The sequence below is a fragment of the Drosophila yakuba genome, chromosome 2R (assembly GCF_016746365.2).
Source record: "Drosophila yakuba strain Tai18E2 chromosome 2R, Prin_Dyak_Tai18E2_2.1, whole genome shotgun sequence".
Taxonomy (NCBI): domain Eukaryota; kingdom Metazoa; phylum Arthropoda; class Insecta; order Diptera; family Drosophilidae; genus Drosophila; species Drosophila yakuba.
In genome coordinates this window covers 1,226,837-1,253,808 of record NC_052528.2, presented here as the reverse complement: position 1 = coordinate 1,253,808, position 26,972 = coordinate 1,226,837, and the positions used below count along the sequence as shown (strand labels likewise).

Here is a 26,972-nt window from a genome sequence, read left to right as displayed (position 1 = left end):
GAATATATATACTTTATATGGTCGGAAACGCTTCCTTCTGCCTGTTACATACTTTTCAACGAATCTAGTATACACTTTTACTCTACAAGTAACGGGTATAATTACTTTCAGTAAGTTGTGGCGCCAATTCACACGCGCACGTGTTGCTGCCGCATTGGCAATACATACATACATACATACGTACATATTACAAAAACAATGTTGTGTATTCTGATTATTCTTCACTAGTTCCTTATGCTGAGCAACCAATATTTCATATGCTGTCCGACTGAAAAGCTACATAGCTAAAAATCAGTCGTACATTTCGTTGCTCTCAAATTGATTTACATACATATGACCCAGAAAAAAAAACAATTGTGTTTGCTTTATCCCATTGTTATCCAACATAATTTGGAGTTTTCATAAGCATAAAAATATATGTATTTTAATTTTTTATTCCATTTGATTTTTTCAGTGCAGATAGCAGAACCGAAAATGTGTATGAGTGTTTTATTTATATGCATGTGTTGGTTCTATGCAAAGACACCTCCGGTCTTTGAACGTCTTTTGTTTTTTGTTGGCATGTGTAGTAGAAAAAATTTGAAGTCTAGTGTAAGTTAGTTTACGGCGAAGGCGGGAGCATAATATAGTTCTCTCTCGCTCTTTGCGAATTCGCCCCGTCTTCGCCAACTTAACAGAGGTGAGAGACGGGGCTAGGCCTAAGAAGACATATGTTAAACAGAGATGAAGTCGAAAATTTTAATTCAACACGAGCACACGCATTTTTTCGTTGTCGAAGTTCCGAGTTTAAACTAATTATTCTTGCCACCAAAGTTAAATATTTTTAATAAACTAATTAAAATCTTCATGGCGCCCCCGGGTGGACAAGAATTAGTTTAAACAAATTAGTGACAGTGACACATATAATATATAAAATAGTATATATATAATAATAATATAAAAGTGCAACATAAAAAAAAAAATTCTTTGTTTTTTTTTGTGAGTGCAAATAAATAAATATATTGTTGCCCGCGACGCGCTATTGTGTAAACAATAAATATTTCTTAAACATATTCCGTGTCGATCGCGAAATACCCTGCTTCCGGAATTGCCGCCACCACCGAGGGAACTTTTAAGGAAAGTGGCCGCTAAAATTAGCATTCGGAAATCACAGGTATTTGTGCAATAAATTGAAAGCTAGAGTTATAGACAAATTTAATGTTTATTGTCTTGTGCTGGAATAATGCACCTCGCTTTCAGTTCTTGGTACATATGTACGTATCAATATAGTAGAGCTTGATTGCATGCAAATTATTCAATTTATTGGTTTATAAAATAAATACACATACATATATTGAACCGCTTTGGACGCAACATTTATTTATTATTTTGTACTTATTATTGCAATCACTGTCGCCCCCCTTCCCCCTCTCGTTCGTTGAAACTCGCATTAATAGTTGGGAAGTTAATCCAAGCTTGCGCACTAATACACAGACAGCCTTATATATAATACTAGCAGCTGCAGCGGTGAACTTTTCGCTTTCGCTTCGCTTTTGCACCGCTACCTGCGTTGTTGTTGTTGGCCCTTTTTCGTTGGCGCGCTTAGATTAGCGGACCGTCAAGTGACGCTCTACCCTGGATTCGCTACATTTAATATACATTTCGAACAAGAAATTAATAATTTATGAAATTAAAAATAACCTATTTTTTTGGTTTAATAAATTTCTAATTATTGATTCGAATGTTATTAAATAATATTGTCGGTCTGATTTGAGATAATTTGTTTCGGCCATTTATTTATTTAATTCGGAAATAAAATTTAATTCATTTAAATATTTAATTTAAAATGAGCCTAGAAACCAAAAATAAATCTGTTCTGGAAGAGCTGAAAAGCAAGCTCCAAAGTCGGGTCAGAACAATTCGCTGATTAAATGAGCGAAACGGGATCGATTCCACTATTAGAGGAAGAATTGAAATGTCGACTAGAAAACTTAAATGCTTCAATTAGTAAGGCAAATCAATTACAAGAACAGATAGAAGACATAGATTGTAGCGATGAATTTGGCGACGAGTTGGAAGAGCTTAGTATAGTGACCAAGGCAAAAATAATGTCCCTGTTGTCTGCCTTGAAGGTAGCAAGCGTCAGCGAAGCTCCGGGATCAGCTGCTGTAGCTCCAACTCGTGCGCGACAAGTTTGGCATTGCCAAAATTCAGTGGAGATTATTCGGAGTTCAAAAATTTCATCAGCCTTTTCGAAACTTTAGTTCATAAAGACGCCAGCATTCCAGTTATCGAAAAATTTAACCATTTAATCTCATGTCTCTCTGGTGAAGCTTTAGGAACAGTTAAAGCTTACCAAGTCACTGAGAGCAATTACGAAGAGGCACTAGCTAGTTTAAGAAAGGTTTACGATAACGAATGCCTCATCTTTATGAATATTATATCAACATTGTTTTGTCTGCCTAAAATATCGCATTAGTCCGCTTCCTCCTTGAGAAACCTTATCGATACTGTTTCTTCGATTTATGGTTCTCTGTTATCGATAGGAAAACGTTAAATCGCCGATATCAGCATTTATCAGCTGAAGAAGATAAAATTGTGTCGAGCAAGCCACATAATCGTAGCTCATTCTCGTGTTCCTCCTCCAACAGCAAGCCTCAGCAAACTTGTAGCTATTGCAATGCAGCAGATCATTTGCTACAGAATTGTAGCCCGTTTGGGCGTCTCTCTGTAATGCAAAGGTTCGAGTTTGTTAAGTCTGCCTCCTTATGTATCAATTGTCTGCGAAAAGGCCATACTGTTTCGAAATGCAAAGGCAAAAAGTGTCGAGCTTTTGACCGCTCACACCATATTCTGCTTCATAGATATACAGTGCCTGAGAACAGTTTAGCGTTGCCACCCCCGCCAGAGACCATATCTCCTACTTTTAACCAAGATCAGCCTTCCACATCACATGTTATGCATGCCACGTCCTTGGACAGGGTGATTTTGGCTACGTCAATCGTAAGCGTCCGTACGAAAAACGGAGAATACGTTTTGGCCCGAGCTCTGCTGGACTCTGGGTCGCAAACAAATTTTATAACAGAAGAACTGGCGCACCGCTTACTTGGTATTGGCGAGTCCAATTCTCAAGACAAAAAAAAGGTACACACAGTGGTGAAGTCGCGAATAACTCGTGGTGAGTTCTCGTTTGATTTCTGGATCTTAAAGTCGATCTCCGGTTACCATACTGATCAGTCGGTGAACGTCAGTGATTGGAAGATCAGGAAGAACCTACCATTAGCAGACCCATATTTCTACAAGTCACAAAAAATTGATATGTTGATAGGAGCAGAATCATTTTTCGAATTGCTAGCTGTTGGTGAAATTAGACAAGGTCCTGACTATCCAACTCTACAAAGGACCCTACTTGGTTGGGTTATTTCGGGCAGATACAAGTCTGCAGTCCCGAAACAAGTTGTGAATAGTTTCAGTTTTAGTGAAGAACCTTTAGTATCGATTGACAGCACACTACAGAAATTTTGGTCGCTGGAGGAAATGCCAAATCCAAAGAAAATTCTGTAGCCTGAGCACAAGTTATGTGAAGACCATTATAGGAAGACTACTCAGGTATTGCCATCAGGTCGGTTTGAAGTTAGGCTGCCGTTTAAATCTGATCCAAATGGATTAGGCAACTCCTTCGAGGTTGCAAAACGTCGGTTTTTGTCGCTTGAGCGAAGGTTGTCTCGAGATCCTAACTTGAAGACCATGTACTTGGAATTCATGGAAGAATATCTCGCCCTAGGTCATATGTCGCCTACAGACAAACAAATCCCTTCCACTCTACATTATGTCATTTCTTGAGATTATACAAGCTCAACACCGTCGCATATGGTACTGGACCAGGCCCATTTCTGGCTATTCGGTGTTTAAAGAGGTTGAGTGAATCTGCTAAATGTTCATTCCCTAGAGCTCCATTCCCTGGATCCGATTTTTACGTCGATGACATGAGCTAAAGACAATTAAGTCTGAAGTGTCTCAGGTTCTTCAAACAGCAGGTTTTGAATTGACAAAGCGGTTTTCAAACTCACCTGAGGTCACTGCATCTGAGAGCGCAGTTAAGTCGATACCTATCTCGGATTCAGAGTCAACTAAGGCGTTAGAAATATCGTGGTTGCCTAGCGAAGATGCCTTCAAGTTCAAAATTGACACTTCTGTCATGGCTCTCCGAGCGACAAAACGGAACATACTATCGGTGACATCGAAGCTGTTTGACCCCCTCGGCTTGTTAAGTCCCATTGTGATTAAAGGAAAGATCCTATTGCAAGATCTCTGGCTTAATAAGTTAGATTGATCCATTCCGATGCATTTGGAAACAGCTTGGGATATGCTAAAAAGCACTCTGTCTCAACTGGATGAGATATCGATTCTTCGGTTCGTGCATACCGACCCATTGTCATCGGTACAGCTACATGCCTTTGCCGACGCCTCCATGAGAGCTTATGGAGCTTGCGTCTATATAAGTAGCAAAACTGCCGAAGGTTTTAAATTATCGTTTTTGACTTCAAAGTCAAAAGTAGCGCCGCTCAAGACCAAAACGCTCCCAAGGCTTGAGTTATGTGCCGCTCACCTTCTCGCAGATCTCTGCCATAGAATCAAACCCTTATTAAAAGTCCCTATCGAGCGAATTGTATACTGGTCGGACTCTGAAGTTACTCTTCACTGGATTCGATCTCATCCATCTTCGTTGGCGACATTCGTTTCGAACAGGGTAGCGGAGATTCAAGAATAGTCAGGAGAAGCTACATGGCGGCATGTTCCCACAAAGCAGAACCCAACAGATATCGTTTCGAGAGGTTGTGACGTCGACGAGATAGGGTAGTCGATCTGGTTCACTGGCCCACCATTTTTGAAGGACGAAGAAGAATACTGGCCCAAAAATGCGCATTTCGAGCCGGATGAGGAAGTCTTGCGTCAGGAAGCTAGGAAGACTGTGGTCGGGCTGACCGACCTGACCTGCTGTGCAAACTTCCGATTTGCTGGATGTCATCGAGGGGTTTTCGTCACACCTCAAACTGCTTAGAATGTTCGCTTATATGTTCCGCTTTATAAGAAAATGCAAAGACAAGACTGAATATAATGAAGCGTTTCATAAGATTATCGAAATAGTACAAAAGCACGAGTATCAAGTAGAAATTGAAAAGGTTCGTAAAGGCTCCAAGGCCCAAGTCTTCAGCGATTGAACCCATTCATCCATGAGGATACAGGCACTTGGTGCAACTTTTCGTTGTTGCGAGTTGGGGGGCGACTAGCTAACGCTCCTATATCATATGATGCCAAGTTTCCCTTGCTGTTGACGAAACGCTCGCAGTTTGTACAGAGCTACGTCCGGCATTTGCACCATTCCAATTTTCATGTCGGCCCTCGAGCACTTGTGAGCATCCTACGACAGCGTATTTGGACCGTAAACGCTCAGGAACTCTGCAGTCAGACAGTCCGATCATGTGTGCGCTGCTTCAAATGCAAGCCTCGACTGATGACACAAATTATGGGAAATCTACCCGCAGATAGATTCCGTGCTCTCCGCCCATTTGCGATATGTGGCGTTGATTTTTGTGGCCCTGTCTATACGAGATTAAAAATTCGAGGAAGGCCCCCGTATAAGTCCTACGTTGCCTTATTTGTTTGTTTTGCGTCCAAGGCGGTTCACTTAGAGATTGTCTCAGATCTAAGTACTGATTCTTTTCTATTGGCTTTTCAAAGATTCATTGGTCGACGAGGATGTCCGCAGACGGTGCATTGCGACAACGCGACGAACTTCGTCGGAACGAGTCGCCACTTCCTGGCTCTTCGCGATCGGATCGAGGAGCAGGCGGACGCAATTCGCGAGTTCGCATCAAAAAGCGGATGCGAATTTGCGTTCACACCCCCTCGGGCTCCGCACATGGGCGGACTATGGGAGGCAGGTGTGAAAACTGCAAAGCACCTACTCCTTCGAGCGGTGGGCAGCGCACTTTTCAACGCCGAAGAGCTGGCAACAGTCCTCGTCGGGATCGAGGCCACTATGAACTCGCGGCCCCTCGGAGCGCTCAGCCAGGACCCAAGCGACGGAGAGGCGCTAACTCCCGGGAACCTGCTGACCCCGGACCAGGCGGGTCTCAGTTGCTTGCGGCGATGGCGGCTTGTCTCGTCAGCCAGGCAAACGTTCTGGCGGCGATGGTCCCGGGAATATGTCCTGGGCCTTCAGGTTCGGGGCAAATGGCACGAGGAGAAGGCCAACGTCGAGGAGGGCCAACTCGTCGTCGTGGCAGAGGACAACCTGCTGCCTCAACAGTGGGTCCTGGGAAGGATCGTCGCGACGCACGCAAGAGAGGACGGCAAGGTCAGGGTCGTCGACCTTAGGAGGAGTGATGGAGCCATCTTCCGGAGGGCGATCCACAAGCTGGCGCCGCTGCCGATTTGTTGAAGCCGTGAAGGCGTTCAACGGGGCCGGTGTTGGCGGAACTCATAGTGTCGGTCATTGTTTATTGTTTGTTGTTTATTGTTGGCATGTGAAGTAGAACAAATTTGAAGTCTAGTGTAAGTTAGTTTACGGCGAAGGCGGGAGCATAATATAGTTCTCTCTCGCTCTTTGCGAATTCGCCCTGTCTTCGCCAACCTCTGTTAAGCTAGGCCTAAGAAGACATATGTTAAACAGAGATGAAGTCGAAAATTTTAATTCAACACGAGCACACGCATTTTTTCGTTGTCGAAGTTCCGAGTTTAAACTAATTATTCTTGCCACCAAAGTTAAATATTTTTAATAAACTAATTAAAATCTTCATGGCGCCCCCGGGTGGACAAGAATTAGTTTAAACAAATTAGTGACAGTGACACATATAATATATAAAATAATATATATATAATAATAATATAAAAGTGCAACATAAAAAAAAAAATTCTTTGTTTTTTTTTGTGAGTGCAAATAAATAAATATATTGTTGCCCGCGACGCGCTATTGTGTAAACAATAAATATTTCTTAAACATATTCCGTGTCGATCGCGAAATACCCTGCTTCCGGAATTGCCGCCACCACCGAGGGAACTTTTAAGGAAAGTGGCCGCTAAAATTAGCATTCGGAAATCACAGGTATTTGTGCAATAAATTGAAAGCTAGAGTTATAGACAAATTTAATGTTTATTGTCTTGTGCTGGAATAATGCACCTCGCTATCAGTTCTTGGTACATATGTACGTATCAATATAGTACAGCTTGATTGCATGCAAATTATTCAATTTATTGGTTGATAAAATAAATACACATACATATATTGAACCGCTTTGGACGCAACATTTATTTATTATTTTGTACTTATTATTGCAATCACTGTCGCCCCCCTTCCCCCTCTCGTTCGTTGAAACTCGCATTAATAGTTGGGAAGTTAATCCAAGCTTGCGCACTAATACACAGACAGCCTTATATACTAGCAGCTGCAGCGGTGAACTTTTCGCTTTCGCTTCGCTTTTGCACCGCTACCTGCGTTGTTGTTGTTGGCCCTTTTTCGTTGGCGCGCTTAGATTAGCGGACCGTCAAGTGACGCTCTACCCTGCATTCTGCGGGTATACCCTTTTCGGCGTCATTTCGCACCCACTATTAATTGATACTGCGTGACTTGAATTTCAATTTAAATAATTTGTTTTCGTTGTTATCATCAGAAAAATATTTAATATACATTTCGAACAAGAAATTAATAATTTATGAAATTAAAAATAACCTATTTTTTTGGTTTAATAAATTTCTAATTATTGATTCGAATGTTATTAAATTATATTGTCAGTCTGATTTGAGATAATTTGTTTCGGCCATTTATTTATTTAATTCGGAAATAAAATTTAATTAATTTAAATATTTAATTTAAAATGAGCCTAGAAACCAAAAATAAATCTGTTCTGGAAGAGCTGAAAAGCAAGCTCCAAAGTCGGGTCAGAACAATTCGCTGATTAAATGAGCGAAACGGGATCGATTCCACTATTAGAGGAAGAATTGAAATGTCGACTAGAAAACTTAAATGCTTCAATTAGTAAGGCAAATCAATTACAAGAACAGATAGAAGACATAGATTGTAGCGATGAATTTGGCGAGCTTAGTATAGACCAAGGCAAAAATAATGTCCCTGTTGTCTGCCTTGAAAGTAGCAAGCGTCAGCGAAGCTCCGGGATCAAGTGCTGTAGCTCCAACTCGTGCGCGATTTTTAAGTTTGGCATTGCCAAAATTCAGTGGAGATTATTCGGAGTTCAAAAATTTCATCAGCCTTTTCGAAACTTTAGTTCATAAAGACGCCAGCATTCCAGTTATCTAAAAATTTAACCATTTAATTTCATGTCTCTCTGGTGAAGCTTTAGGAACAGTTAAAGCTTACCAAGTCACTGAAAGCAATTACGAAAAGGCACTAGCTAGTTTAAGAAAGGTTTACGATAACGAATGCCTCATCTTTATGAATATTATATCAACATTGTTTAGTCTGCCTAAAATATCGCATTAGTCCTCTTCCTCCTTGAGAAACCTTATCGATACTGTTTCTTCGATTTATGGTTCTCTGTTATCGATAGGAAAACGATAAATCGCCGATATCAGCATTTATCAGCTGAAGAAGATAAAATTGTGTCGAGCAAGCCACATAATCGTAGCTCATTCTCGTGTTCCTCCTCCAACAGCAAGCCTCAGCAAACTTGTAGCTATTGCAATGCAGCAGATCATTTGCTACAGAATTGTAGCCCGTTTGGGCGTCTCTCTGTAATGCAAAGGTTCGAGTTTGTTAAGTCTGCCTCCTTATGTATCAATTGTCTGCGAAAAGGCCATACTGTTTCGAAATGCAAAGGCAAAAAGTGTCGAGCTTGTGACCGCTCACACCATATTCTGCTTCATAGATATACAGTGCCTGAGAACAGTTTAGCGTTGCCACCCCCGCCAGAGACCATATCTCCTACTTTTAACCAAGATCAGCCTTCCACGTCACATGTTATGCATGCCACGTCCTTGGACAGGGTGATTTTGGCTACGTCAATCGTAAGCGTCCGTACGAAAAACGGAGAATACGTTTTGGCCCGAGCTCTGCTGGACTCTGGGTCGCAAACAAATTTTATAACAGAAGAACTGGCGAACCGCTTACTTGGTATTGGCGAGTCCAATTCTCAAGACAAAAAAAGGTACACACAGTGGTGAAGTCGCGAATAAATCGTAGTGAGTTCTCGTTTGATTTCTGGATCTTAAAGTCGATCTCCGGTTACCATACTGATCAGTCGGTGAACGTCAGTGATTGGAAGATCAGGAAGAACCTACCATTAGCAGACCCATATTTCTACAAGTCACAAAAAATTGATATGTTGATAGGAGCAGAAACATTTTTCGAATTGCTAGCTGTTGGTCAAATTAGACAAGGTCCTGACTATCCAACTCTACAAAGGACCCTACTTGGTTGGGTTATTTCGGGCAGATACAAGTCTGCAGTCCCGAAACAAGTTGTGAATAGTTTCAGTTGTAGTGAAGAACCTTTAGTATCGATTGACAGCACACTACAGAAATTTTGGTCGCTGGAGGAAATGCCAAATCCAAAGAAAATTCTGTAGCCTGAGCACAAGTTATATGAAGACCATTATAGGAAGACTACTCAGGTATTGCCATCAGGTCGGTTTGAAGTTAGGCTGCCGTTTAAATCTGATCCAAATGGATTAGGCAACTCCTTCGAGGTTGCAAAACGTCGGTTTTTGTCGCTTGAGCGAAGGTTGTCTCGAGATCCTAACTTGAAGACCATGTACTTGGAATTCATGGAAGAATATCTCGCCCTAGGTCATATGTCGCCTACAGACAAACAAATCCCTTCCACTCCACATTATGTCATTTCTTGAGATTATACAAGCTCAACACCGTCGCATATGGTACTGGACCAGGCCCATTTCTGGCTATTCGGTGTTTAAAGAGGTTGAGTGAATCTGCTAAATGTTCATTCCCTAGAGCTCCATTCCCTGGATCCGATTTTTACGTCGATGACATGAGCTAAAGACAATTAAGTCTGAAGTGTCTCAGGTTCTTCAAACAGCAGGTTTTGAATATACAAAGTGGTTTTCAAACTCACCTGAGGTCACTGCATCTGAGAGCGCAGTTAAGTCGATACCTATCTCGGATTCAGAGTCAACTAAGGCGTTAGAAATATCGTGGTTGCCTAGCGAAGATGCCTTCAAGTTCAAAATTGACACTTCTGTCATGGCTCTCCGAGCGACAAAACGGAACATACTATCGGTGACATCGAAGCTGTTTGACCCCCTCGGCTTGTTAAGTCCCATTGTGATTAAAGGAAAGATCCTATTGCAAGATCTCTGGCTTAATAAGTTAGATTGATCCATTCCGATGCATTTGGAAACAGCTTGGGATATGCTAAAAAGCACTCTGTCTCAACTGGATGAGATATCGATTCTTCGGTTCGTGCATACCGACCCATTGTCATCGGTACAGCTACATGCCTTTGCCGACGCCTCCATGAGAGCTTATGGAGCTTGCGTCTATATAAGTAGAAAAACTGTAAAAGGTTTTAAATTATCGTTTTTGACTTCAAAGTCAAAAGTAGCGCCGCTCAAGACCAAAACGCTCCCAAGGCTTGAGTTATGTGCCGCTCACCTTCTCGCAGATCTCTGCCATAGAATCAAACCCTTATTAAAAGTCCCTATCGAGCGAATTGTATACTGGTCGGACTCTGAAGTTACTCTTCACTGGATTCGATCTCATCCATCTTCGTTGGCGACATTCGTTTCGAACAGGGTAGCGGAGATTCAAGAATAGTCAGGAGAAGCTACATGGCGGCATGTTCCCACAAAGCAGAACCCAACAGATATCGTTTCGAGAGGTTGTGACGTCGACGAGATAGGGTAGTCGATCTGGTTCACTGGCCCACCATTTTTGAAGGACGAAGAAGAATACTGGCCCAAAAATGCGCATTTCGAGCCGGATGAGGAAGTCTTGCGTCAGGAAGCTAGGAAGACTGTGGTCGGGCTGACCTACCTGACCTGCTGTGCAAACTTCCGATTTGCTGGATGTCATCGAGGGGTTTTCGTCACACCTCAAACTGCTTAGAATGTTCGCTTATATGTTCCGCTTTATAAGAAAATGCAAAGACAAGACTGAATATAATGAAGCGTTTCATAAGATTATCGAAATAGTACAAAAGCACGAGTATCAAGTAGAAATTGAAAAGGTTCGTAAAGGCTCCAAGGCCCAAGTCTTCAGCGATTGAACCCATTCATCCATGAGGATACAGGCACTTGGTGCAACTTTTCGTTGTTGCGAGTTTGGGGGCGACTAGCTAACGCTCCTATATCATATGATGCCAAGTTTCCCTTGCTGTTGACGAAACGCTCGCAGTTTGTACAGAGCTACGTCCGGCATTTGCACCATTCCAATTTTCATGTCGGCCCTCGAGCACTTGTGAGCATCCTACGACAGCGTATTTGGACCGTAAGCGCTCAGGAACTCTGCAGTCAGACAGTCCGATCATGTGTGTGCTGCTTCAAATGCAAGCCTCGACTGATGACACAAATTATGGGAAATCTACCCGCAGATAGATTCCGTGCTCTCCGCCCATTTGCGATATGTGGCGTTGATTTTTGTGGCCCTGTCTATACGAGATTAAAAATTCGAGGAAGGCCCCCGTATAAGTCCTACGTTGCCTCATTTGTTTGTTTTGCGTCCAAGGCGGTTCACTTAGAGATTGTCTCAGATCTAAGTACTGATTCTTTTCTATTGGCTTTTCAAAGATTCATTGGTCGACGAGGATGTCCGCAGACGGTGCATTGCGACAACGCGACGAACTTCGTCGGAACGAGTCGCCACTTCCTGGCTCTTCGCGATCGGATCGAGGAGCAGGCGGACGCAATTCGCGAGTTCGCATCAAAAAGCGGATGCGAATTTGCGTTCACACCCCCTCGGGCTCCGCACATGGGCGGACTATGGGAGGCAGGTGTGAAAACTGCAAAGCACCTACTCCTTCGAGCGGTGGGCAGCGCACTTTTCAACGCCGAAGAGCTGGCAACAGTCCTCGTCGGGATCGAGGCCACTATGAACTCGCGGCCCCTCGGAGCGCTCAGCCAGGACCCAAGCGACGGAGAGGCGCTAACTCCCGGGAACCTGCTGACAGGCGGGCCGCTCATCGCAGCACCAGCACTCCGGACCCCGGACCAGGCGGGTCTCAGTTGCTTGCGGCGATGGCGGCTTGTCTCGTCAGCCAGGCAAACGTTCTGGCGGCGATGGTCCCGGGAATATGTCCTGGGCCTTCAGGTTCGGGGCAAATGGCACGAGGAGAAGGCCAACGTCGAGGAGGGCCAACTCGTCGTCGTGGCAGAGGACAACCTGCTGCCTCAACAGTGGGTCCTGGGAAGGATCGTCGCGACGCACGCAAGAGAGGACGGCAAGGTCAGGGTCGTCGACCTTAGGAGGAGTGATGGAGCCATCTTCCGGAGGGCGATCCACAAGCTGGCGCCGCTGCCGATTTGTTGAAGCCGTGAAGGCGTTCAACGGGGCCGGTGTTGGCGGAACTCATAGTGTCGGTCATTGTTTATTGTTTGTTGTTTATTGTTGGCATGTGAAGTAGAACAAATTTGAAGTCTAGTGTAAGTTAGTTTACGGCGAAGGCGGGAGCATAATATAGTTCTCTCTCGCTCTTTGCGAATTCGCCCTGTCTTCGCCAACCTCTGTTAAGCTAGGCCTAAGAAGACATATGTTAAACAGAGATGAAGTCGAAAATTTTAATTCAACACGAGCACACGCATTTTTTCGTTGTCGAAGTTCCGAGTTTAAACTAATTATTCTTGCCACCAAAGTTAAATATTTTTAATAAACTAATTAAAATCTTCATGGCGCCCCCGGGTGGACAAGAATTAGTTTAAACAAATTAGTGACAGTGACACATATAATATATAAAATAATATATATATAATAATAATATAAAAGTGCAACATAAAAAAAAAAATTCTTTGTTTTTTTTTGTGAGTGCAAATAAATAAATATATTGTTGCCCGCGACGCGCTATTGTGTAAACAATAAATATTTCTTAAACATATTCCGTGTCGATCGCGAAATACCCTGCTTCCGGAATTGCCGCCACCACCGAGGGAACTTTTAAGGAAAGTGGCCGCTAAAATTAGCATTCGGAAATCACAGGTATTTGTGCAATAAATTGAAAGCTAGAGTTATAGACAAATTTAATGTTTATTGTCTTGTGCTGGAATAATGCACCTCGCTTTCAGTTCTTGGTTCATATGTACGTATCAATATAGTAGAGCTTGATTGCATGCAAATTATTCAATTTATTGGTTGATAAAATAAATACACATACATATATTGAACCGCTTTGGACGCAACATTTATTTATTATTTTGTACTTTATTATTGCAATCACTGTCGCCCCCCTTCCCCCTCTCGTTCGTTGAAACTCGCATTAATAGTTGGGAAGTTAATCCAAGCTTGCGCACTAATACACAGACAGCCTTATATACTAGCAGCTGCAGCGGTGAACTTTTCGCTTTCGCTTCGCTTTTGCACCGCTACCTGCGTTGTTGTTGTTGGCCCTTTTTCGTTGGCGCGCTTAGATTAGCGGACCGTCAAGTGACGCTCTACCCTGCATTCTGCGGGTATACCCTTTTCGGCGTCATTTCGCACCCACTATTAATTGATACTGCGTGACTTGAATTTCAATTTAAATAATTTGTTTTCGTTGTTCTCATCAGAAAAATATTTAATATACATTTCGAACAAGAAATTAATAATTTATGAAATTAAAAATAACCTATTTTTTTGGTTTAATAAATTTCTAATTATTGATTCGAATGTTATTAAATTATATTGTCGGTCTGATTTGAGATAATTTGTTTCGGCCATTTATTTATTTAATTCGGAAATAAAATTTAATTAATTTAAATATTTAATTTAAAATGAGCCTAGAAACCAAAAATAAATCTGTTCTGGAAGAGCTGAAAAGCAAGCTCCAAAGTCGGGTCAGAACAATTCGCTGATTAAATGAGCGAAACGGGATCGATTCCACTATTAGAGGAAGAATTGAAATGTCGACTAGAAAACTTAAATGCTTCAATTAGTAAGGCAAATCAATTACAAGAACAGATAGAAGACATAGATTGTAGCGATGAATTTGGCGAGCTTAGTATAGACCAAGGCAAAAATAATGTCCCTGTTGTCTGCCTTGAAAGTAGCAAGCGTCAGCGAAGCTCCGGGATCAAGTGCTGTAGCTCCAACTCGTGCGCGACTTCCAAGTTTGGCATTGCCAAAATTCAGTGGAGATTATTCGGAGTTCAAAAATTTCATCAGCCTTTTCGAAACTTTAGTTCATAAAGACGCCAGCATTCCAGTTATCTAAAAATTTAACCATTTAATTTCATGTCTCTCTGGTGAAGCTTTAGGAACAGTTAAAGCTTACCAAGTCACTGAAAGCAATTACGAAAAGGCACTAGCTAGTTTAAGAAAGGTTTACGATAACGAATGCCTCATCTTTATGAATATTATATCAACATTGTTTAGTCTGCCTAAAATATCGCATTAGTCCTCTTCCTCCTTGAAAAACCTTATCGATACTGTTTCTTCGATTTATGGTTCTCTGTTATCGATAGGAAAACGATAAATCGCCGATATCAGCATTTATCAGCTGAAGAAGATAAAATTGTGTCGAGCAAGCCACATAATCGTAGCTCATTCTCGTGTTCCTCCTCCAACAGCAAGCCTCAGCAAACTTGTAGCTATTGCAATGCAGCAGATCATTTGCTACAGAATTGTAGCTCGTTTGGGCGTCTCTCTGTAATGCAAAGGTTCGAGTTTGTTAAGTCTGCCTCCTATGTATCATTTGTCTGCGAAAAGGCCATACTGTTTCGAAATGCAAAGGCAAAAAGTGTCGAGCTTGTGACCGCTCACACCATATTCTGCTTCATAGATATACAGTGCCTGAGAACAGTTTAGCGTTGCCACCCCCGCCAGAGACCATATCTCCTACTTTTAACCAAGATCAGCCTTCCACGTCACATGTTATGCATGCCACGTCCTTGGACAGGGTGATTTTGGCTACGTCAATCGTAAGCGTCCGTACGAAAAACGGAGAATACGTTTTGGCCCGAGCTCTGCTGGACTCTGGGTCGCAAACAAATTTTATAACAGAAGAACTGGCGAACCGCTTACTTGGTATTGGCGAGTCCAATTCTCAAGACAAAAAAAGGTACACACAGTGGTGAAGTCGCGAATAAATCGTAGTGAGTTCTCGTTTGATTTCTGGATCTTAAAGTCGATCTCCGGTTACCATACTGATCAGTCGGTGAACGTCAGTGATTGGAAGATCAGGAAGAACCTACCATTAGCAGACCCATATTTCTACAAGTCACAAAAAATTGATATGTTGATAGGAGCAGAATCATTTTTCGAATTGCTAGCTGTTGGTGAAATTAGACAAGGTCCTGACTATCCAACTCTACAAAGGACCCTACTTGGTTGGGTTATTTCGGGCAGATACAAGTCTGCAGTCCCGAAACAAGTTGTGAATAGTTTCAGTTTTAGTGAAGAACCTTTAGTATCGATTGACAGCACACTACAGAAATTTTGGTCGCTGAAGGAAATGCCAAATCCAAAGAAAATTCTGTAGCCTGAGCACAAGTTATGTGAAGTCCATTATAGGAAGACTACTCAGGTATTGCCATCAGGTCGGTTTGAAGTTAGGCTGCCGTTTAAATCTGATCCAAATGGATAAGGCAACTCCTTCGAGGTTGCAAAACGTCGGTTTTTGTCGCTTGAGCGAAGGTTGTCTCGAGATCCTAACTTGAAGACCATGTACTTGGAATTCATGGAAGAATATCTCGCCCTAGGTCATATGTCGCCTACAGACAAACAAATCCCTTCCACTCCACATTATGTCATTTCTTGAGATTATACAAGCTCAACACCGTCGCATATGGTACTGGACCAGGCCCATTTCTGGCTATTCGGTGTTTAAAGAGGTTGAGTGAATCTGCTAATTGTTCATTCCCTAGAGCTCCATTCCCTGGATCCGATTTTTACGTCGATGACATGAGCTAAAGACAGTGTCTCAGGTTCTTCAAACAGCAGGTTTTGAATTGACAAAGCGGTTTTCAAACTCACCTGAGGTCACTGCATCTGAGAGCGCAGTTAAGTCGATACCTATCTCGGATTCAGAGTCAACTAAGGCGTTAGAAATATCGTGGTTGCCTAGCGAAGATGCCTTCAAGTTCAAAATTGACACTTCTGTCATGGGTCTCCGAGCGACAAAACGGAAAATACTATCGGTGACATCGAAGCTGTTTGACCCCCTCGGCTTGTTAAGTCCCATTGTGATTAAAGGAAAGATCCTATCGCAAGATCTCTGGCTTAATAAGTTAGATTGATCCATTCCGATGCATTTGGAAACAGCTTGGGATATGCTAAAAAGCACTCTGTCTCAACTGGATGAGATATCGATTCTTCGGTTCGTGCATACCGACCCATTGTCACCGGTACAGCTACATGCCTTTGCCGACGCCTCCATGAGAGCTTATGGAGCTTGCGTCTATATAAGTAGAAAAACTGTAAAAGGTTTTAAATTATCGTTTTTGACTTCAAAGTCAAAAGTAGCGCCGCTCAAGACCAAAACGCTCCCAAGGCTTGAGTTATGTGCCGCTCACCTTCTCGCAGATCTCTGCCATAGAATCAAACCCTTATTAAAAGTCCCTATCGAGCGAATTGTATACTGGTCGGACTCTGAAGTTACTCTTCACTGGATTCGATCTCATCCATCTTCGTTGGCGACATTCGTTTCGAACAGGGTAGCGGAGATTCAAGAATAGTCAGGAGAAGCTACATGGCGGCATGTTCCCACAAAGCAGAACCCAACAGATATCGTTTCGAGAGGTTGTGACGTCGACGAGATAGGGTAGTCGATCTGGTTCACTGGCCCACCATTTTTGAAGGACGAAGAAGAATACTGGCCCAAAAATGCGCATTTCGAGCCGGATGAGGAAGTCTTGCGTCAGGAAGCTAGGAAGACTGTGGTCGGGCTGACCTACCTGACCTGCTGTGCAAACTTCCGATTTGCTGGATGGTATCGAGGGGTTTTCGTCACACCTCAAACTGCTTAGAATGTTCGCTTATATGTTCCGCTTTATAAGAAAATGCAAAGACAAGACTGAATATAATGAAGCATTTCATAAGATTATCGAAATAGTACAAAAGCACGAGTATCAAGTAGAAATTGAAAAGGTTCGTAAGGGCTCCAAGGTCGGCCCAAGTCTTCAGCGATTGAACCCATTCATCCATGAGGATACAGGCACTTGGTGCAACTTTTCGTTGTTGCGAGTTGGGGGGCGACTAGCTAACGCTCCTATATCATATGATGCCAAGTTTCCCTTGCTGTTGACGAAACGCTCGCAGTTTGTACAGAGCTACGTCCGGCATTTGCACCATTCCAATTTTCATGTCGGCCCTCGAGCACTTGTGAGCATCCTACGACAGCGTATTTGGACCGTAAGCGCTCAGGAACTCTGCAGTCAGACAGTCCGATCATGTGTGTGCTGCTTCAAATGCAAGCCTCGACTGATGACACAAATTATGGGAAATCTACCCGCAGATAGACTCCGTGCTCTCCGCCCATTTGCGATATGTGGCGTTGATTTTTGTGGCCCTGTCTATACGAGATTAAAAATTCGAGGAAGGCCCCCGTATAAGTCCTACGTTGCCTTATTTGTTTGTTTTGCGTCCAAGGCGGTTCACTTAGAGATTGTCTCAGATCTAAGTACTGATTCTTTTCTATTGTCTTTTCAAAGATTCATTGGTCGACGAGGATGTCCGCAGACGGTGCATTGCGACAACGCGACGAACTTCGTCGGAGCGAGTCGCCACTTCCTGGCTCTTCGCGATCGGATCGAGGAGCAGGCGGACGCAATTCGCGAGTTCGCATCAAAAAGCGGATGCGAATTTGCGTTCACACCCCCTCGGGCTCCGCACATGGGCGGACTATGGGAGGCAGGTGTGAAAACTGCAAAGCACCTACTCCTTCGAGCGGTGGGCAGCGCACTTTTCAACGCCGAAGAGCTGGCAACAGTCCTCGTCGGGATCGAGGCCACTATGAACTCGCGGCCCCTCGGAGCGCTCAGCCAGGACCCAAGCGACGGAGAGGCGCTAACTCCCGGGAACCTGCTGACAGGCGGGCCGCTCATCGCAGCATCAGCACTCCGGACCCCGGACCAGGCGGGTCTCAGTTGCTTGCGGCGATGGCGGCTTGTCTCGTCAGCCAGGCAAACGTTCTGGCGGCGATGGTCCCGGGAATATGTCCTGGGCCTTCAGGTTCGGGGCAAATGGCACGAGGAGAAGGCCAACGTCGAGGAGGGCCAACTCGTCGTCGTGGCAGAGGACAACCTGCTGCCTCAACAGTGGGTCCTGGGAAGGATCGTCGCGACGCACGCAAGAGAGGACGGCAAGGTCAGGGTCGTCGACCTTAGGAGGAGTGATGGAGCCATCTTCCGGAGGGCGATCCACAAGCTGGCGCCGCTGCCGATTTGTTGAAGCCGTGAAGGCGTTCAACGGGGCCGGTGTTGGCGGAACTCATAGTGTCGGTCATTGTTTATTGTTTGTTGTTTATTGTTGGCATGTGAAGTAGAACAAATTTGAAGTCTAGTGTAAGTTAGTTTACGGCGAAGGCGGGAGCATAATATAGTTCTCTCTCGCTCTTTGCGAATTCGCCCCGTCTTCGCCAACCTCTGTTAAGCTAGGCCTAAGAAGACATATGTTAAACAGAGATGAAGTCGAAAAATTGAATTCAACACAAGCACACGCATTTTTTCGTTGTCGTAGTTCCGAGCTTAAACTAATTATTATTGCCACCAAAGTTAAATATTTTTAATAAACTAATTAAAATCTTCATGGCGCCCCCGGGTGGACAAGAATTAGTTTAAACAAATTAGTGACAGTGACACATATAATATATAAAATAATATATATATAATAATAATATAAAAGTGCAACATAAAAAAAAAATTCTTTGTTTTTTTTTGTGAGTGCAAATAAATAAATATATTGTTGCCCGCGACGCGCTATTGTGTAAACAATAAATATTTCTTAAACATATTCCGTGTCGATCGCGAAATACCCTGCTTCCGGAATTGCCGCCACCACCGAGGGAACTTTTAAGGAAAGTGGCCGCTAAAATTAGCATTCGGAAATCACAGGTATTTGTGCAATAAATTGAAAGCTAGAGTTGTAGACAAATTTAATGTTTATTGTCTTGTGCTGGAATAATGCACCTCGCTTTCAGTTCTTGGTACATATGTACGTATCAATATAGTAGAGCTTGATTGCATGCAAATTATTCAATTTGTTGGTTGATAAAATAAATACACATACATATATTGAACCGCTTTGGACGCAACATTTATTTATTATTTTGTACTTTATTATTGCAATCACTGTCGCCCCCCTTCCCCCTCTCGTTCGTTGAAACTCGCATTAATAGTTGGGAAGTTAATCCAAGCTTGCGCACTAATACACAGACAGCCTTATATACTAGCAGCTGCAGCGGTGAACTTTTCGCTTTCGCTTCGCTTTTGCACCGCTACCTGCGTTGTTGTTGTTGGCCCTTTTTCGTTGGCGCGCTTAGATTAGCGGACCGTCAAGTGACGCTCTACCCTGCATTCTGCGGGTATACCCTTTTCGGCGTCATTTCGCACCCACTATTAATTGATACTGCGTGACTTGAATTTCAATTTAAATAATTTGTTTTCGTTGTTCTCATCAGAAAAATATTTAATATACATTTCGAACAAGAAATTAATAATTTATGAAATTAAAAATAACCTATTTTTTTGGTTTAATACATTTCTAATTATTGATTCGAATGTTAAATAATATGTAAATAATATTGTCGGTCTGATTTGAGATAATTTGTTTCGGCCATTTATTTATTTAATTCGGAAATAAAATTTAATTAATTTAAATATTTAATTTAAAATGAGCCTAGAAACCAAAAATAAATCTGTTCTGGAAGAGCTGAAAAGCAAGCTCCAAAGTCGGGTCAGAACAATTCGCTGATTAAATGAGCGAAACGGGATCGATTCCACTATTAGAGGAAGAATTGAAATGTCGACTAGAAAACTTAAATGCTTCAATTAGTAAGGCAAATCAATTACAAGAACAGATAGAAGACATAGATTGTAGCGATGAATTTGGCGACGAGTTGGAAGAGCTTAGTATAGTGACCAAGGCAAATAATGTCCCTGTTGTCTGCCTTGAAAGTAGCAAGCGTCAGCGAAGCTCCGGGATCAGCTGCTCATCCATCTTCGTTGGCGACATTCGTTTCGAACAGGGTAGCGGAGATTCAAGAATAGTCAGGAGAAGCTACATGGCGGCATGTTCCCACAAAGCAGAACCCAACAGATATCGTTTCGAGAGGTTGTGACGTCGACGAGATAGGGTAGTCGATCTGGTTCACTGGCCCACCATTTTTGAAGGACGAAGAAGAATACTGGCCCAAAAATGCGCATTTCGAGCCGGATGAGGAAGTCTTGCGTCAGGAAGCTAGGAAGACTGTGGTCGGGCTGACCTACCTGACCTGCTGTGCAAACTTCCGATTTGCTGGATGGTATCGAGGGGTTTTCGTCACACCTCAAACTGCTTAGAATGTTCGCTTATATGTTCCGCTTTATAAGAAAATGCAAAGACAAGACTGAATATAATGAAGCATTTCATAAGATTATCGAAATAGTACAAAAGCACGAGTATCAAGTAGAAATTGAAAAGGTTCGTAAGGGCTCCAAGGTCGGCCCAAGTCTTCAGCGATTGAACCCATTCATCCATGAGGATACAGGCACTTGGTGCAACTTTTCGTTGTTGCGAGTTGGGGGGCGACTAGCTAACGCTCCTATATCATATGATGCCAAGTTTCCCTTGCTGTTGACGAAACGCTCGCAGTTTGTACAGAGCTACGTCCGGCATTTGCACCATTCCAATTTTCATGTCGGCCCTCGAGCACTTGTGAGCATCCTACGACAGCGTATTTGGACCGTAAGCGCTCAGGAACTCTGCAGTCAGACAGTCCGATCAAATCTGAACAATTCGCTGATTAAATGAGCGAAACGGGATCGATTCCACTATTAGAGGAAGAATTGAAATGTCGACTAGAAAACTTAAATGCTTCAATTAGTAAGGCAAATCAATTACAAGAACAGATAGAAGACATAGATTGTAGCGATGAATTTGGCGACGAGTTGGAAGAGCTTAGTATAGTGACCAAGGCAAAAATAATGTCCCTGTTGTCTGCCTTGAAAGTAGCAAGCGTCAGCGAAGCTCCGGGATCAGCTGCTGTAGCTCCAACGAAACTTTAGTTCATAAAGACGCCAGCATTCCAGTTATCTAAAAATTTAACCATTTAATTTCATGTCTCTCTGGTGAAGCTTTAGGAACAGTTAAAGCTTACCAAGTCACTGAGAGCAATTACGAATAGGCACTAGCTAGTTTAAGAAAGGTTTACGATAACGAATGCCTCATCTTTATGAATATTATATCAACATTGTTTAGTCTGCCTAAAATATCGCATTAGTCCGCTTCCTCCTTGAGAAACCTTATCGATACTGTTTCTTCGATTTATGGTTCTCTGTTATCGATAGGAAAACGTTAAATCGCCGATATCAGCATTTATCAGCTGAAGAAGATAAAATTGTGTCGAGCAAGCCACATAATCGTAGCTCATTCTCGTGTTCCTCCTCCAACAGCAAGCCTCAGCAAACTTGTAGCTATTGCAATGCAGCAGATCATTTGCTACAGAATTGTAGCCCGTTTGGGCGTCTCTCTGTAATGCAAAGGTTCGAGTTTGTTAAGTCTGCCTCCTTATGTATCAATTGTCTGCGAAAAGGCCATACTGTTTCGAAATGCAAAGGCAAAAAGTGTCGAGCTTGTGACCGCTCACACCATATTCTGCTTCATAGATATACAGTGCCTGAGAACAGTTTAGCGTTGCCACCCCCGCCAGAGACCATATCTCCTACTTTTAACCAAGATCAGCCTTCCACGTCACATGTTATGCATGCCACGTCCTTGGACAGGGTGATTTTGGCTACGTCAATCGTAAGCGTCCGTACGAAAAAAGGAGAATACGTTTTGGCCCGAGTTCTGCTGGACTCTGGGTCGCAAACAAATTTTATAACAGAAGAACTGGCGAACCGCTTACTTGGTATTGGCGAGTCCAATTCTCAAGACAAAAAAAAGGTACACACAGTGGTGAAGTCGCGAATAAATCGTGGTGAGTTCTCGTTTGATTTCTGGGTCTTAAAGTCGATCTCCGGTTACCATACTGATCAGTCGGTGAACGTCAGTGATTGGAAGATCCCGAAGAACCTACCATTAGCAGACCCATATTTCTACAAGTAACAAAAAATTGATATGTTGATAGGAGCAGAATCATTTTTCGAATTGCCAGCTTTTGGTCTAATTAGACAAGGTCCTGACTATCCAACTCTACAAAGGACCCTACTTGGTTGGGTTGTTTCGGGCAGATACAAGTCTGCAGTCCCGAAACAAGTTGTGAATAGTTTCAGTTGTAGTGAAGAACCTTTAGTATCGATTGACAGCACACTACAGAAATTTTGGTCGCTGGAGGAAATGCCAAATCCAAAGAAAATTCTGTAGCCTGAGCACAAGTTATGTGAAGACCATTATAGGAAGACTACTCAGGTATTGCCATCAGGTCGGTTTGAAGTTAGGCTGCCGTTTAAATCTGATCCAAATGGATTAGGAAACTCCTTCCAGGTTGCAAAACGTCGGTTTTTGTCGCTTGAGCGAAGGTTGTCTCGAGATCCTAACTTGAAGACCATGTACTTGGAATTCATGGAAGAATATCTCGCCCTTGGTCATATGTCGCCTACAGACAAACAAATCCCTTCCACTCCACATTATGTCATTCCTTGAGATTATACAAGCTCAACACCGTCACATATGGTACTGGACCAGCCACATTTCTGGCTATTCGGTGTTTAAAGAGGTTGAGTGAATCTGCTAAATGTTCATTCCCTAGAGCTGCCGACATAATTGGATCCGATTTTTACGTCGATGACATGAGCTAAAGACAATTAAGTCTGAAGTGTCTCAGGTTCTTCAAACAGCAGGTTTTGAATTGACAAAGCGGTTTTCAAACTCACCTGAGGTCACTGCATCTGAGAGCGCAGTTGAGTCGATACCTATCTCGGATTCAGAGTCAACTAAGGCGTTAGAAATATCGTGGTTGCCTAGCGAAGATGCCTTCAAGTTCAAATTTGACACTTCTGTCATGGGTCTCCGAGCGACAAAACGGAACATACTATCGGTGACATCGAAGCTGTTTGACTCCCTCGGCTTGTTAAGTCCCATTGTGATTAAAGGAAAGATCCTATTGCAAGATCTCTGGCTTAATAAGTTAGATTGATCCATTCCGATGCATTTGGAAACAGCTTGGGATATGCTAAAAAGCACTCTGTCTCAACTGGATGAGATATCGATTCTTCGGTTCGTGCATACCGACCCATTGTCACCGGTACAGCTACATGCCTTTGCCGACGCCTCCATGAGAGCTTATGGAGCTTGCGTCTATATAAGTAGAAAAACTGTAAAAGGTTTTAAATTATCGTTTTTGACTTCAAAGTCAAAAGTAGCGCCGCTCAAGACCAAAACGCTCCCAAGGCTTGAGTTATGTGCCGCTCACCTTCTCGCAGATCTCTGCCATAGAATCAAACCCATATTAAAAGTCCCTATCGAGCGAATTGTATACTGGTCGGACTCTGAAGTTACTCTTCACTGGATTCGATCTCATCCATCTTCGTTGGCGACATTCGTTTCGAACAGGGTAGCGGAGATTCAAGAATAGTCAGGAGAAGCTACATGGCGGCATGTTCCCACAAAGCAGAACCCAACAGATATCGTTTCGAGAGGTTGTGACGTCGACGAGATAGGGTAGTCGATCTGGTTCACTGGCCCACCATTTTTGAAGGACGAAGAAGAATACTGGCCCAAAAATGCGCATTTCGAGCCGGATGAGGAAGTCTTGCGTCAGGAAGCTAGGAAGACTGTGGTCGGGCTGACCGACCTGACCTGCTGTGCAAACTTCCGATTTGCTGGATGTCATCGAGGGGTTTTCGTCACACCTCAAACTGCTTAGAATGTTCGCTTATATGTTCCGCTTTATAAGAAAATGCAAAGACAAGAGTGAATATAATGAAGCGTTTCATAAGATTATCGAAATAGTACAAAAGCACGAGTATCAAGTAGAAATTGAAAAGGTTCGTAAAGGCTCCAAGGCCCAAGTCTTCAGCGATTGAACCCATTCATCCATGAGGATACAGGCACTTGGTGCAACTTTTCGTTGTTGCGAGTTGGGGGGCGACTAGCTAACGCTCCTGTATCATATGATGCCAAGTTTCCCTTGCTGTTGACGAAACGCTCGCAGTTTGTACAGAGCTACGTCCGGCATTTGCACCATTCCAATTTTCATGTCGGCCCTCGAGCACTTGTGAGCATCCTACGACAGCGTATTTGGACCGTAAACGCTCAGGAACTCTGCAGTCAGACAGTCCGATCATGTGTGCGCTGCTTCAAATGCAAGCCTCGACTGATGACACAAATTATGGGAAATCTACCCGCAGATAGACTCCGTGCTCTCCGCCCATTTGCGATATGTGGCGTTGATTTGTGGCCCTGTCTATACGAGATTAAAAATTCGAGGAAGGCCCCCGTATAAGTCCTACGTTGCCTTATTTGTTTGTTTTGCGTCCAAGGCGGTTCACTTAGAGATTGTCTCAGATCTAAGTACTGATTCTTTTCTATTGGCTTTTCAAAGATTCATTGGTCGACGAGGATGTCCGCAGACGGTGCATTGCGACAACGCGACGAACTTCGTCGGAGCGAGTCGCCACTTCTTGGCTCTTCGCGATCGGATCGAGGAGCAGGCGGACGCAATTCGCGAGTTCGCATCAAAAAGCGGATGCGAATTTGCGTTCACACCCCCTCGGGCTCCGCACATGGGCGGACTATGGGAGGCAGGTGTGAAAACTGCAAAGCACCTACTCCTTCGAGCGGTGGGCAGCGCACTTTTCAACGCCGAAGAGCTGGCAACAGTCCTCGTCGGGATCGAGGCCACTATGAACTCGCGGCCCCTCGGAGCGCTCAGCCAGGACCCAAGCGACGGAGAGGCGCTAACTCCCGGGAACCTGCTGACAGGCGGGCCGCTCATCGCAGCACCAGCACTCCGGACCCCGGACCAGGCGGGTCTCAGTTGCTTGCGGCGATGGCGGCTTGTCTCGTCAGCCAGGCAAACGTTCTGGCGGCGATGGTCCCGGGAATATGTCCTGGGCCTTCAGGTTCGGGGCAAATGGCACGAGGAGAAGGCCAACGTTGAGGAGGGCCAACTCGTCGTCGTGGCAGAGGACAACCTGCTGCCTCAACAGTGGGTCCTGGGAAGGATCGTCGCGACGCACGCAAGAGAGGACGGCAAGGTCAGGGTCGTCGACCTTAGGAGGAGTGATGGAGCCATCTTCCGGAGGGCGATCCACAAGCTGGCGCCGCTGCCGATTTGTTGAAGCCGTGAAGGCGTTCAACGGGGCCGGTGTTGGCGGAACTCATAGTGTCGGTCATTGTTTATTGTTTGTTGTTTATTGTTGGCATGTGAAGTAGAACAAATTTGAAGTCTAGTGTAAGTTAGTTTACGGCGAAGGCGGGAGCATAATATAGTTCTCTCTCGCTCTTTGCGAATTCGCCCCGTCTTCGCCAACCTCTGTTAAGCTAGGCCTAAGAAGACATATGTTAAACAGAGATGAAGTCGAAAAATTGAATTCAACACAAGCACACGCATTTTTTCGTTGTCGTAGTTCCGAGCTTAAACTAATTATTCTTGCCACCAAAGTTAAATATTTTTAATAAACTAATTAAAATCTACAGGTAGTAAGAAAGAGAAAGAGAGAGTTTTTTGCCTAAATTGTGAGATTTATTTGAATTTTGTTTAAAAAATATTTAGTTTTAAGTGGTGGGCAAACGTTTTTATTTTTTTTTAAGGGTAGACAAACGAAAAAAAAAATTTTTAAAGGGTAGCCAAACGATAAAAAGCATTTTTAAAGGGTGGGCCAACGATTTTGTTTGAAAATATTTAGTTTTGAGGTATGGAAAATGCTTAATTCCTTAAGTGCTTATATTTTCTAAACTAAATTATATTTTCTAAACTGGACGTGGGCATAAAAAACTAATTGGTGGGCAAGCTTGGGCAAACAACTCCACCTTTCAAATTTAAAAAATTAGATTTTTGCGGACCCAGCTTCTTTTAGCTCGACTTGGTTTGTCGGCTAAACTACACTGTTCCAAGCAGATTCACTAGGAATTACGAACCCCTAATTTTAAATCAATGTAGATCTAACTATGAGTTGCAGAGTATAATGTTCTGACTATTATAGATTCTATCCTATTACCGCTAATTTTGACCCTCTGCCGTTCTTAAAGCGATTAATACTAACGTTTTTAACAAATTCTTAGATCTTGCTAGTATAAATATATTTCCTCGCCCTTAACTGTCTTCTGTATCGCGTCTATCTTCCCGCGATTCGAGCCGAACGATACACGGCAGCGCCCCTCGGTAGGCTGGGCGGGAGGTGTAGAAATGGGACTCGCGCGTAAAAAAAAAAAATATATATATATTTAAAAATAAACAAATATTCATGCTTTAAATGAAGATGCGGTCTTATAGCATAATCTTGAGGATAAGGAAAGTTGTGGAGTGGAAAATTCCTGCACTTAATATCATTTCTCACGGTGCAGACCGAATCCAAAAAGTCAAATAATTTCATTATTACATAAATTACATAAAACACCAACTAAAAAGAAACAAGAGAGAATGCTATCGAGTTCCCCGACTATCTGATACCCGTTACTCAGCTGGTGGAAGTGCGAAGGAAAAATTTTAGCACTGACATTTTTTGGCGGTTTATCGACCTAACAGTGGGCGT

General features: G+C 43.3%; 2 protein-coding genes across 3 annotated transcripts in view; one reads left to right on the top strand and one right to left on the bottom strand.

Moving 5' to 3' along the window:
- Window positions 1–26,972, bottom strand: part of LOC6539310 (scavenger receptor class B member 1) — a 286,125-nt gene that overhangs the window by 245,517 nt on the left and 13,636 nt on the right. The gene's annotated exons all lie outside the window — the stretch shown is intronic.
- On the top strand, window positions 19,029–25,869 carry LOC120321024. The gene is made up of 2 exons (XM_039372238.2): window positions 19,029–19,190; window positions 24,821–25,869. Exon 2 carries the CDS (start codon window positions 25,002–25,004, stop codon window positions 25,557–25,559), a length of 558 nt encoding a protein of 185 aa, XP_039228172.1. The 5' UTR covers window positions 19,029–19,190; window positions 24,821–25,001; the 3' UTR covers window positions 25,560–25,869.